Raw genomic sequence first — 12235 nt, 5'->3', positions numbered from 1 at the left:
AACTTCTATATCCAGATCAAGTTTCAGCCACATCGAAGCATTGTTTGCAAGTAACATGTTGGGGATAGGCTCGCTCATCCAAAAGAGGGCGTAGTACAACTTTGCTACTACGATTTATGTAACGACCGGCAAGTTCCTATGAAACTATTTCTAGATGGCTCCACTACTGATCGGTAGTGGAGATCTTCGCTAAAGGATGGGGCCGATATAGTGCGTCTTGTAAGAACTAAATCTGAGATTTTGTGGCTGCGCAGAGACGCTAAGTTCTAGCCGATCTTTGTCAAGCTCATATTGTGAAACGACTGCCTGCTCTGCATGATTCGTACAATTAGAAAGGCATAAGTAATAACAGGACGGCGTCAGCAGCTCCATTGTATCCGCCAATCGCGTGCGTGACTGGGCCCGAAACATGTTGGCTGCACCAATGGCTTCGGAGAAGCGGCGGCAATGGTCTATTTTAATCCGATTCGATGCTAATTGACATAACGATGGAGTAATGATGGTTAAGAGTCGGGCGGGTTCCTGGAGGTTTCGGATTTCGAAGCGAATTGTTGTGGACATGCTCTAGTCTTAGTGTGGTTAGCGTGATGAGGCCGAAAGGCGCAGACCATTCAGGGCGTGGATCCCAACACATATGTTCCTCCAGCCCTGGCGCCTAGACAGCAAACAAAGTATTGAAATACATTTTCCCGCTCGAAGTCCTAGTCTTGGCTTTACTTCGTTCAGCACAGTTTTCACTGAAACTCTCTGAAGATGAGGATCTGCTATCACTCGCTTTTGCTTTCAAGTGTGTTAGGCGGTGGCCTTGCTGCAATGGATTTTGATACGGGTCTTGGCATCTCTCTGTCGAGCGGCTATGCGTAAGACATTCCTTAGTCGCACCATTCATGTGAACTGACTGCAATATCAGGACTATCAGCGCACGTCTCAGAGATGGAGCGTATCTTGACATTGCCAAGATTGAAGGTAGTGAGAGATACAAAACATACATGCTTGGTCAAAATGAAGAGCCAACCGGCGACATCATTTCATCAAAGTACTGTCTATTTTCACAACAAATTTGCCAGAAGTACTGGCCCTTGAAGCGTGTTACCAAGCCACAAAGCGCTCTGGCACCCATAATTCAAGCGCTCGTAGCTGCAGCTGGGTCCACACTCGACAGCAGCATAAACTCCATAGCCGTATCTGCATCCGATCTGAAAACTATCAACCACGAAGTGGCACTTCGCGACGTTCAAGCGGCGCTCAGCAAAGTCCGTGTCTTCAACTGGAAGCGCCTTGACCACGTCGCGCATCAGCTCGTCCCAGCACTCGATCTCCAAGGCCGATGTTCTGATCCCTACATCCTACCAGAGGATCCCAGATACCACGCAGATCCAGCGCAAGTAATACTGACACTTGACTACACCCGTCAGTCGTTGGCGGCCGCATTCTGGGATGAGGAATGCGGCGTCTTATCGCAACGCAGCGCGCTTCATACACCCGAACTCGGCCACGATGGACTAGAGTCGTGCAGGAGAAATGAAAAGGACGTCAAAGTCTGCAACGAGGGTTTCAAGACGGCGCTGCTCCAGATGCTTGGCAAGCCGGACTCAAATGATACTATCGGAGCCGTCTTGGTGATAGGAGAATATGCAAATGATGATGGTATGTTAGCACTTCTGCGCAGCACTCTGAAGGAGCGATTTTCCAACGGCGGATCTATTGACTTGGCGCTCATACGTGAACTTGCCACCGAGGCAGCATATGCTGGCTCTCGAGCATCAGCGTGGGCTGAATGGGGTGCGAAGTCCGCCACGCGGGGAGAAGAGGAGCATGTAGCTGCGAGAGAGCTTAAATAGATCATAAACGTAGCCAGTAGTTAGGGACTACGCTTTTGCTGATGTCCTGGTGTTCGTTTCCAGTGCCAGCAACAGTCCAGTAATTGGAAAGACTCTAACAGCATGATGCTACTACACCCAAGCGACCATGAAACTCTTCGGTGCCTCCAGTAAGACGACACAGACATCGCTGTACTGTTTTAATGCCGGTATGTTTCAACATTGAGAAGTCTCACAGGGGCATGAGAATGTGACTTGAATGTTGCAAACATAGTTTGATGTTTTGATGCCTGAGGCCTCATATTACTGCCGCGCCAAGCTCCCCGCATCCCAGGAAATCCACGCTAATACAAGAAGGGAAAGCGGCACTTTGAGCCTCTCGGCAAACACAACAACAACTCGGAGTCAACAACCTAGAACGTCGTCAGCAAGTCCTTTTGCGAGCACCTTCGTGCATATGTGTTAGACTTGACGTAGAGATAGCCTTCGGTCACTTCTTTTGCACACGGAATCGGAAGATATATGTAGCCATGGGGCTACAAGTAACAAAGACGTCTATGCAAACATAATCACCTAATCAATTTATGCACACACCGGTGTGAGTTTAAGTTGCATTTGCTAGCTTCATCTCTCTGTCCGGCAGCTGGAATGGGAAAGGGAACAGTGCTCCTACCCGGCCTGATCGCGGCACTATGCTACCCACTGACATCACTTGAGCGGGGTGCTCCTGGGCGTAATGTTACGTGAGAATGCTTCCTCAAGTACTTCTCCATGCCCTGGGTAGCTAGGTGAGGTATCTCGACCTGACATGATCGTATTCCAGCAAAACAATCGTTATGTCTACCTCGCCGAGGTATCTAGTCTGGCTATACATGTGCCTACTGGGCCATGCTATCGCTACGCAAAATATTCTTCGCTTCATCGATCCACTCATCGGTACCACCAATGGAGGTAGCACTGGGCACTGAACGAATTAATTTCACAGAGCTAACACTTAGCGGTAGGACATGTGTTTGCGGGGGCTACGCGCCCTTTCAGTCAGTACAATGCTCTAGAATACGAGATCAGGATCTAACGGTCAACACGTAGGCATGGCCAAGGCCGTTGCTGATGTGACTAAAGAGAATCAAGCTGGCTGGTCGTCCGAAGGCAGTGACGTGACTGGGTTCTCACATATGCACGATGATGGCACTGGCGGTGTGAGTAGCTCAGGCTCTGAATCGAGATACGACTGATAGACACATAGGGTGCATCCATGGGATTTTTCCCGCTGTTCGCTCATGCTGGGTGCCCTTCTGATGACATTGAGCAATGCAAATTCACAAAGTCTGGTAGAGCTGCAGCACCACTCAATGAGACCATAGAAGCCCGTGTCGGCTATTTCGCCATCACGCTCAATAACAGCGTTCGTGCGGAGATGACTGTTGCGGAGCATGCCGCTTTGTATCGATTCAACTTTCCTCAGGCGTTGACCAATGTGAAATCAAGTCCTCTTATCCTCGCCGACCTTACAGATCTATCGGAGTCCAGGAGTAATGCATCTATCCATGTCGATAATGTTACCGGGAGGATCATTGGAAGTGGCAACTTTGGTCCTTCTTTCGGTATAGGCACGTACAACGCTTTCTTTTGCACAGACTTCTCAGGAGCTAGCATCCGTGACACGGGAATTTTTGTAAATATACGGCCTGGTCCAGGAATCGATCACGTCGACGTCTTTCCAGATGGTGTCAATCCTAGTGGGATACCAGCAGGTGCCTGGTCTCGTTTCGAAGCGCCAGCTAACGGACAGATCCTTGCTCGTGTTGGAGTTAGCTTCATTAGTGTAGAGCAAGCATGCAGTAATGCGGAGAAGGAGTTACCAGACTTTGATTTCGATGGGACTGTGGAGTCAGTCGAGAAGTCGTGGGACCTGAAGCTCTCTTCTGTGGAGGTGGATGCCAGTGCTGTAGATGAAGAGCTACAAACTGTCTTCTGGTCTGGACTCTACAGGACTCTGATCAGCCCTCAAGACTATACTGGAGAAAATCCATATTGGGACAGTGGTCTCAAGTACTACGACTCATTTTACTGTATATGGGATAGGTAAGGGTCTCAAACATCTGTCTTTGTATGATATCTGATGCGATGTTAGCTTCCGGAGCATTCATCCACTGATAACGCTAGTCGATCCAGTGGCGCAGACTGAGATGGTTGCAAGCTTGATTGACATCTATAATCATGTTGGGAAGCTGCCAGATTGTCGCATGACGTTCGACAAAGGTTTCACACAGGGTGGTTCCAATGCTGATATCGTTCTTGCTGATGCCTGGCTCAAGAATCTTACCGGCGATATCGACTGGGAGAAGGCATATGAGGCTGTTATCTCCGATGCTGAAGAGGAGCCTCCAATATGGAGTGTCGAAGGCCGGGGCAGTCTGCACAGTTGGCACGAATATGGATTTATTCCAACAGACGATTTCGACTACGTGGGTGTTGGAGCTCACACTAGGAGTATTTCAAGAACAGTAGAGTATGCGTATGACGACTTCTGTATCGCCGAGATGGCGCGGGGTATGGGCAAGTCAGACGATATCGGCAAGTACTTCGCACGTTCTCATGGGTGGAAGAATATGTTCAAGGCGGATCAGACTTCTGCAATTAATGGTACCGACACGGGCTTCGTTGGCTTTCTCCAGCCTCGGTTCATGAACATGACCTGGGGTTTTGAAGATCCAATCTTCTGTTCCGAGCTCCTGAACTTCACCAGCTGTTACCTCAATCCTAACGGAGGCGAGACGTACGAATCTCCGTCATGGCTTTACACGTGGTTCGTTCCTGGAGATATGGCGACACTCATAGACACTCTTGGCGGACCTGATGTGTTTGTGAACCGACTGGACTACTTCCACGAATACCCCATCATATATATGGGGAATGAGCCTTCTTTTCTTACTGTTTTCTTGTATCACTTTGCAGGTCGACCAGCGCTCTCAGCAAAACGTGCTCATTCATATATACCGTCGCAATTCAATACTTCTCTCAACGGCATCCCAGGAAACGACGATTCTGGTGCCATGGGCTCGTTCTCAACTTTGGCCATGATGGGCACGTTCCCGAATCCTGGACAGAACGTTTACTTTATCACGCCGCCATTCTTTGCGGAAGTGAAGCTTAAGAACGGTGTCACCGGAAAGACTGCGACAATCCGTAACATCAACTTCGACCCAACATACAATGCCATTTATATCCAGAGTGCGACCATGGATGGAGAGCCGTACACGAAGAACTGGATGGACCATGGTTTTTTCACGGAAGGAAAGACGCTAGAGCTTACCCTGGGAGCAACGGAGAGTGACTGGGGCACCCGCTACGATGACCTCCCACCAAGTTTGAGTACAGGAGGGCCACCGAAAGGATTGAGAGATATGTGATAGGCGCTTCTGTACAGGGGATTCTTAAGCCAACAGTCAGTAGCCTTCTCGAACGACACGTTAGTTGGATGTTAAAGAATAAGGAAGGTTGCCCAACACGCCAAATATGACACAGATGACAAAGTCACCAATATGCACGACAATGACGCGGCATCACTAGTAGTTATCGTGCAGTGTGCTCTGTTGTACAGGATACAATCTTCTGTAGAACAAGTGATATGAGACTTACTGGTAGGCGATCTGTTGAAAGCGTAGCGACTATAATATGCCTCTGAGAGGCCAAGAATTATGAAAAGGATGATGCCTACGATTAGATGATACCTCTGCCATAACAATAGAGGAAGTTCGGCGGCCGAGATTGATTTAAGGTCGGACCTCTACCCACGCTAGTCTCAACATAGCCTAGTTAAAATATTGACTCAATCCATGGATGATGCGGATGAGCTCACGATCAAAGATACCGTGATGGCCGGCCGGACATGCACATCACATCCGACAACCTTCGTCCATTGGGAAGCCTCGCTTTACAACGACAACGAAAACGAAGTAGCGCGTCTCATACGTTGCGCCTACTGGAAAATCTCTCTCCTCTGGCACGGCTCCTTGCGCTATCGTATTTCCAATTCCTCGGTGGATTGGCCAGGCGTCTACCTTTGTCCCTGCATTCTTCCACGACAGCGCGGCATTCTTGGCTGCATTTGTGACAAGGCACTGTCCGATCTTCGGCAAACATTACACGTGCCTAGATTCCTGGATCCCTACATTCACTGTGGTGTGTGAATGCGCAGGTTCACGTTGCCAGCAGGGAGCTTGGAGCAGGCCCGGTTCATCTTACAAACCCCAATTAATATCAATTCTAGACCACCACTGCTTCGCCGCTTCCATATCTCTACATCTTTTGCCGTCCCTCTCTCCCACCGCCCTTTCACCACATCTTCGTCTTACAATCGACTTCGCTCCTGTCTTCCTTCCGGCTGTCCCGCTAGCTCTACTGTCGCCTCACTCACTTGCGCCTCAGTCATCGTCACCTCTCGTCGAGGGCTTTCATCCGTCTCAGAAATGGAGCCATTGAACAGTCATGTCGCACCGCCACCTGAAAGAGTTGCAGAAGATTTGGAGAGACCGATACTGGATACCAGGACGTATAGAGTTATTAAGCTCAAAAACGAGCTAGAAGCGTTACTGGTACACGATCCGGACACAGATAAAGTTAGTGCAGCACTAGATGTGAATGTGGGCAGCTTCAGCGATGCAGATGACATGCCCGGTATGGCGCATGCCGTGGAACATTTACTTTTCATGGGCACAAAGAAGGTTAGCACTTGGCACAGGAACGCAGAGAATGAACGAGCTAACTATGATCTGCGTAGTTTCCAGTAGAGAATGCGTACAACCAATATCTCTCGGCCCACTCTGGTTATTCAAATGCCTTTACAGCTTCGACATCAACAAACTACTTCTTCGAGGTCGCTGCCGAGTCAGAGCCTACAACCAGTAAATCGACTACAGAGACGGACATACCTGTCGCAGCGCAAGAGGAGTCTCCTCTATATGGAGCATTGGATAGATTCTCTCAGTTCTTCGTTGAGCCTCTTTTTCTTGCTGATACGGTAGGCCGAGAATTGAGAGCTGTCGACTCAGAGAATAAGAAGAATCTCCAGAGCGATAACTGGAGACTAAACCAGCTCAATAAAACTCTTTCCAACCCCGAGCATCCATATTGCCATTTCTCCACTGGTAATTTCAAGACACTCCACGATGAGCCATTGGCACGTGGCGTTCAGATTCGCGATGAATTCATCAAGTTCTATGAGAAGCACTATTCCGCCAACCGGATGAAACTCGTTGTACTGGGCCGTGAATCGTTAGACACCCTTGAGCAGTGGGTGGAGGAACTTTTCTCAACTGTCCCAAACAAGAATCTGCCGAGAAATCGGTGGGATCATGTTTCACCTTACACGAAGAACGAATTGGGGATGCAGATATTTACAAAGCCTGTAACTGAGATGCGGTCTATGGATCTCTATTTTCCTTACCAAGACGAGGAACATCTTTTCGAGTCTCAACCAAACAGATACCTCAGTCATCTCATAGGTCACGAAGGTCCTGGCAGTATTTTGGCTTATCTCAAAGCCAAAGGCTGGGCTAATGGACTTGGAGCAGGGTCCGTTCCTGTTTGTCCAGGATCATCCTTCTTCAGTATTTCAATCAAACTGACACAGGAGGGTCTCAAGCAATACAAGGAAGTGACGAAGGTTGTATTTCAATACATTGCAATGATGCGTGAGACCCCCCCGCAAGAATGGATATACGATGAATTGAAGCGTATGAGTGAAGTCGATTTCCGTTTCAAGCAAAAGTCACCAGCCAGTCGGACTACCAGCTCCCTCAGTGGTATCATGCAGAAGCCCTATCCACGTGAGTGGCTCCTGAGTGGTCCTGCTCTGATCAGGAAGTTTAACCCAGAAGCCATTTCCAGTGGTCTAGGACTCCTCAATCCAGACAACTTTCGCCTTACCGTGGTCAGCCAAGACTTCCCAGGGGGGTGGAACCAAAAGGAGAAATGGTACGGCACCGAATACAAATATGAGCCAATGGAGAGCAATTTTCTCAAGGATTTGAGAACGGCAACCAATAGCAAGTCAGAAGAGCGCCCCGCTGAGTTGCATCTCCCGCATAAGAACGAGTTTATTCCGACAAGGCTGGACGTGGAAAAGAAGGAGATCATGGAGCCTACTAAGGTTCCTAAACTCATTCGCAATGATGAAAAGATACGCATCTGGTACAAAAAAGACGATAGGTTCTGGGTACCCAAGGCCAATGTTATGATAACCCTACGGACACCACTTATCAGCATGACGCCACGAAATAGTGCTTTGGCTCATATGCTGAAAGAACTGGTCAGTGACGCATTGGTGGAGTATTCATACGATGCTGAGATCGCTGGTGTCGACTACTCAATCAGTACGCATGCGGTCGGTATTGACATCACCCTCTCTGGCTACAACGACAAGATGCCTGTTCTCCTGGAGAAAGTATTGACATCCGTCCGCGACTTCGAGATCAAAGACGAGAGGTTCAACATCGTACAAGAGCGCGTTGTACGCGGCTTCCGCAATTGGGACTATCAGCAGCCATATTTCCAAGTTGGCACGTACACCGGCTGGCTCAACACCGAGCGTAGTTGGATCAATGAGCAATATCTCGTAGAACTGCCTCACCTCACCCCCGACGACGTCCGCGCCTTCCATCCGCAGCTTCTTAGTCAAGTCCATGTCGAAGTCCTCGCCCATGGTAATCTATATAAAGAAGAAGTTCTCAAAATGACTGATCTCGCCGAGAAGATACTTCGAACCCGATCGCTCCCGCCTGCGCAGTGGCCCATCAGACGCTCAATGGTCTACCCATCAGGCGCCGATTTCTCCTATACGCGTCCACTCAAAGATCCTGCCAATGTCAACCATTGCATCGAATATCTACTCTACGTCGGCTCGCCATCCGAACGTTCGCAGCGTGCCAAACTGTTACTTTTTGCGCAGATGACCGAGGAGCCTGTTTTTGATACACTTCGCACCAAGGAACAGCTCGGCTATGTTGTATTCAGTGGTGCTCGTATCCAAAATATGTGGGCTGGGTACCGTGTCTTGATCCAGTCTGAGAAGACGCCAGAGTACCTTGAAGGTCGAGTCGAGGAGTTTCTGAAGGGGTTCTCGAAAACACTGAATCAAATGGATGAGCCGGCGTTCGAAAAACATAAGCGTAGTCTGATCAATAAGCGTAAGGAGAAATTGAAGAACTTGACCCAAGAGAGTTCGAGGTTTTGGGGACATATATGTAATGAGCGATATGACTTTTTACAAGGTATATTCTGCAGTCAATGCCCTCAAGTTCGTACGTTTGTGGAACAGCACTAATAAGCATAGCCGATCATGACGTCGAACATATCGCCGCTCTCACCAAAGACGCTATGCAAGCCTTCTTTGACACGTACATCTCACCGTCATCTCCCCTACGCTCTAAACTCACCGTAAACCTTCGCGCCCAGGCATCACCACTCTCAGACGACGACGCTACTGCATCGATTCCAACACCAGAGATCGCAGATGCAGAACCTTTGTCCGAGTCATCCACAGGCGCTGTCTCAGCTGTCAAAGCTCAAGTCGAATCTATCGTCGAGAAGGCTAAGGCCGTTGTCGGAGCTAGTTCAACGGAAGGAGAAAAGGAGTTGGAGAAGGACAAGAAGACTCAGAAAATCATCATTGAGGACGTACACGCGTGGAAGGCTGGGCTGAGCGTGAGTCGTGGCCTGAGTCCTGTGCAGGATCTAAGCGAGTTCGAGGATTTTGGGTCGAAGCTCTGAGGAATGAGAGCACTATAATACGAGTCTGTAGAAGCTAAGGTTTTTCACGAAGCCCTGTGGTATATGACGTAGAGTGTGTAGTGTGTAGCCCGATGAGTGCTGAGTGAGTTGTTACGTCTCTTGACGCACTATGACCGTGTCTTGTCCATCTTAGAGAAACACATCAGAATACATACAGCCATCACCACTATGTAGTAACTCCTCATTGCCTAACACCCATGTTGTCTACGCATGCACCTTCCTTTTTCTTTTGCAGACGACGCACCGTATTTCGTCCCCATGATGCAACTCGCCACGGGAGGATAGCAAGCACGCAAAACTTATGTGACCGAAGGCAATAACTCAACCAAAATACATAGATAAATTTTCATCCATTGCCCCTGGAGTAGCCGGCTGGTATGCACGCTTTAGGAGGCTTATTCGATACTCCGCTTCGTCTATCTATCACATAGATCCCTTCCTAAAAAGTTTATATTTCCAGCTTGAAAATGGAGGTCCTCGCTAGATAACTGGTCGTGGTATATATAGTATCAATGCCATGCATGATTTCAGTTTCAGCATCATGATACAATTCCAGAAGGAATATTGGGTGTGCACGGTTCCATTTCATGCGTGCACGGTTGCTTCCTTCGTTTCAAACCTTTTTTCTGGTCGCGCGACTGTCGACGTTGTATGGACTGACCTTGTGGCATCCAGTGTTGTTGTCCAGTTTGTAGTCATGCTCTAGAGTAACAAATGGTTTTCCCCCTTGATGGGTGGGTGTATTACTACTTACTCCAAGTTAGCTTTTCCCTTTCGAGAAGTTTGTTGTAACCATCACTTGAATGAGGCTGTCAGTCGGCCAATGAGAGAGAGGAAGGGACAGGAGGGAGGAACACACTAGCTTGTTTTAGTGGGTGTCACACGAGTGTGTCTGTGTTCTTGGTATTTTTTTTGGGGGGGGCATCCTCGTCTAACAGAAGTCTATAGGTACGGTGTGAACCATCTATAGCTAAAGCGGTACTTGTTCAATGTTGCTGGGGGATTGTAGATATTTGTTTTGCAGCGGGTAAAATAAATTAAATAATAGATAGATAGGTTAGCTGCCGAAATGTGTTTGTTATATGATGAGTGTTGGAGACTCTGAGTCTTCTCATAGACAGTCGGGGCTGCAGTTCTCCCATGTGGATCTAATTTTTTCCTTTCTACTTTCACTTATAGATGAACCCTTTTTCAGGGTATCCCTGCGAAATGTCGTCTGTAGACCGACTCTACAATCCGATAGACAGTCCTGGGCGCATTGATAGGGCTGGACCAGGGTCTGGAGTTTTACGAGACATTAAAAACGTGCGTGCCACGCTCCACCGGGCCCGCGCCGCAACTCAAAGTAAGCTCTACGCCAAGATTACTTTGGTCAACCGTCATTGGCCACTTGGAAAAGTTCCTCGAAGTCGTTTTTGAACTGTTACCAGACACCTTGCTCGGAACGCGTTCTGAGTGCGGAGAGAGTGATTTGTTTTTGGAAACAAGCTCTAATAGTTCGGATTATGGTGGATGTGTGGTTGGGTCACCAAGATGCCAAAGCTGTGTCATGCACTCTGGTCCGGGCGCGTTTCGAGTAAGAAAAGACCTTCGTGGTGGTGAGAAAAGCATCCGAGAAATTGTGCCCTGTGGTTGAGTACATGACAAGGAGGTCTGCTTCGTTGTGATGGATCCTCTGTCGACCGATACTGCTGCCCATCACGCAACGGATAGTTTTTCGTTTCCTCCATGTTATGTTTCCACCTCTCTAAGGCGGCGGCGCTACTGCTCGGAGCATTGCTGCTGTCCACTGCTTCTGCGGCCTCGACATGTGAAGCCGATGGAACATGCCTGGACCTTCCAGCAGCACACGGCCAAATCCAAGAAAGTGTGGGGGAGGCGTCAAATATGGCCAACCCCAACACACCAAGTCTGCAGAATCTAGAGGCACCAACTTTGCAGGACTCGAAGGCACCGAATCTGCAGAGTCCAGAGGCACCAAGTCTACAGAGTTTAGAAGCACCAAGTCTACAGAGTTCGAAGGCACCAAGTCTGCAGAATCCAGAGGCACCAAGTCTGCAGAGTCCAGAGGTACCAAGTCCACATAATCCAGAGGCACCAAGTCTGCAGAATCCAGAGGCACCAAGTCTACAGAGTTCGAAGGCACCAAGTCTACATAATCCAGAGGCATCAAGTCTGCAGAGTCCAGAGGTACCAAGCTCACATAACCCAGAGGCACCAAGTCTACAGAGTTCGAAGGCACCAAGTTTGCAGAATCCAGAGGCACCAAGTCTGCAGAGTCCAGAGATACCAAGTCCACATAATCCAGAGGCACCAAGTCTGCAGAATCCAGAGGCGCCAAGTCTGCAGAGTCCAGAGGCACCAAGTCTGCAAAATTCAACTGCACCTAGTCTGCAAAATTCAACGGCACCTAGTCTGCAAAATTTAAAGGCACCTAGTCTACAGAATTCGGAGGCACCTGCATCGGTGCTACCCAGACCTTTCGAGGTCAGAAAATGGTATGACGATGAATCATGCCATGAAAAACCAAAAAGCGACTTTGTGACAAAAGGCATGGAAGAGGCGATGGAAATGGCCCGCCTGAGCGCGACATATCTAGAAAAGGGACTACCCCCGGACCT

At 48.8% G+C, this 12235-nt stretch overlaps 3 protein-coding genes across 3 annotated transcripts; all 3 read left to right on the top strand.

The window, feature by feature from the left end:
• Nucleotides 1–652: 652 nt before the first annotated feature.
• EJ05DRAFT_513779 (uncharacterized protein) lies at nucleotides 653–1935 on the top strand. The gene is made up of 2 exons (XM_033748465.1): nucleotides 653–860; nucleotides 911–1935. The coding sequence occupies exons 1-2, from the start codon at nucleotides 754–756 to the stop codon at nucleotides 1839–1841; spliced, it is 1038 nt and encodes a 345-aa protein (XP_033597313.1). The 5' UTR covers nucleotides 653–753; the 3' UTR covers nucleotides 1842–1935.
• Nucleotides 1936–2985: 1050 nt separating this feature from the next.
• Nucleotides 2986–5388, top strand: EJ05DRAFT_136608 (alpha-1,2-mannosidase, putative subfamily). Its single transcript, XM_033739190.1, has 2 exons — nucleotides 2986–3905; nucleotides 3955–5388. Exons 1-2 carry the CDS (start codon nucleotides 3076–3078, stop codon nucleotides 5231–5233), a joined length of 2109 nt encoding a protein of 702 aa, XP_033597312.1. The 5' UTR covers nucleotides 2986–3075; the 3' UTR covers nucleotides 5234–5388.
• Nucleotides 5389–6292: 904 nt separating this feature from the next.
• On the top strand, nucleotides 6293–9593 carry EJ05DRAFT_488999 (LuxS/MPP-like metallohydrolase; the record flags this gene model as incomplete). The annotated part of the gene is made up of 3 exons (XM_033745758.1): nucleotides 6293–6547; nucleotides 6604–9124; nucleotides 9157–9593. 3 exons carry the CDS (start codon nucleotides 6293–6295, stop codon nucleotides 9591–9593), a joined length of 3213 nt encoding a protein of 1070 aa, XP_033597311.1.
• Between the last annotated feature and the right edge of the window lie 2642 nt (nucleotides 9594–12235).

This window comes from Pseudovirgaria hyperparasitica (assembly GCF_010093815.1).
Source record: "Pseudovirgaria hyperparasitica strain CBS 121739 unplaced genomic scaffold EJ05scaffold_15, whole genome shotgun sequence".
NCBI lineage: Eukaryota > Fungi > Ascomycota > Dothideomycetes > Acrospermales > Acrospermaceae > Pseudovirgaria > Pseudovirgaria hyperparasitica.
This window is presented reverse-complemented; position numbering and strand designations above follow the sequence as displayed.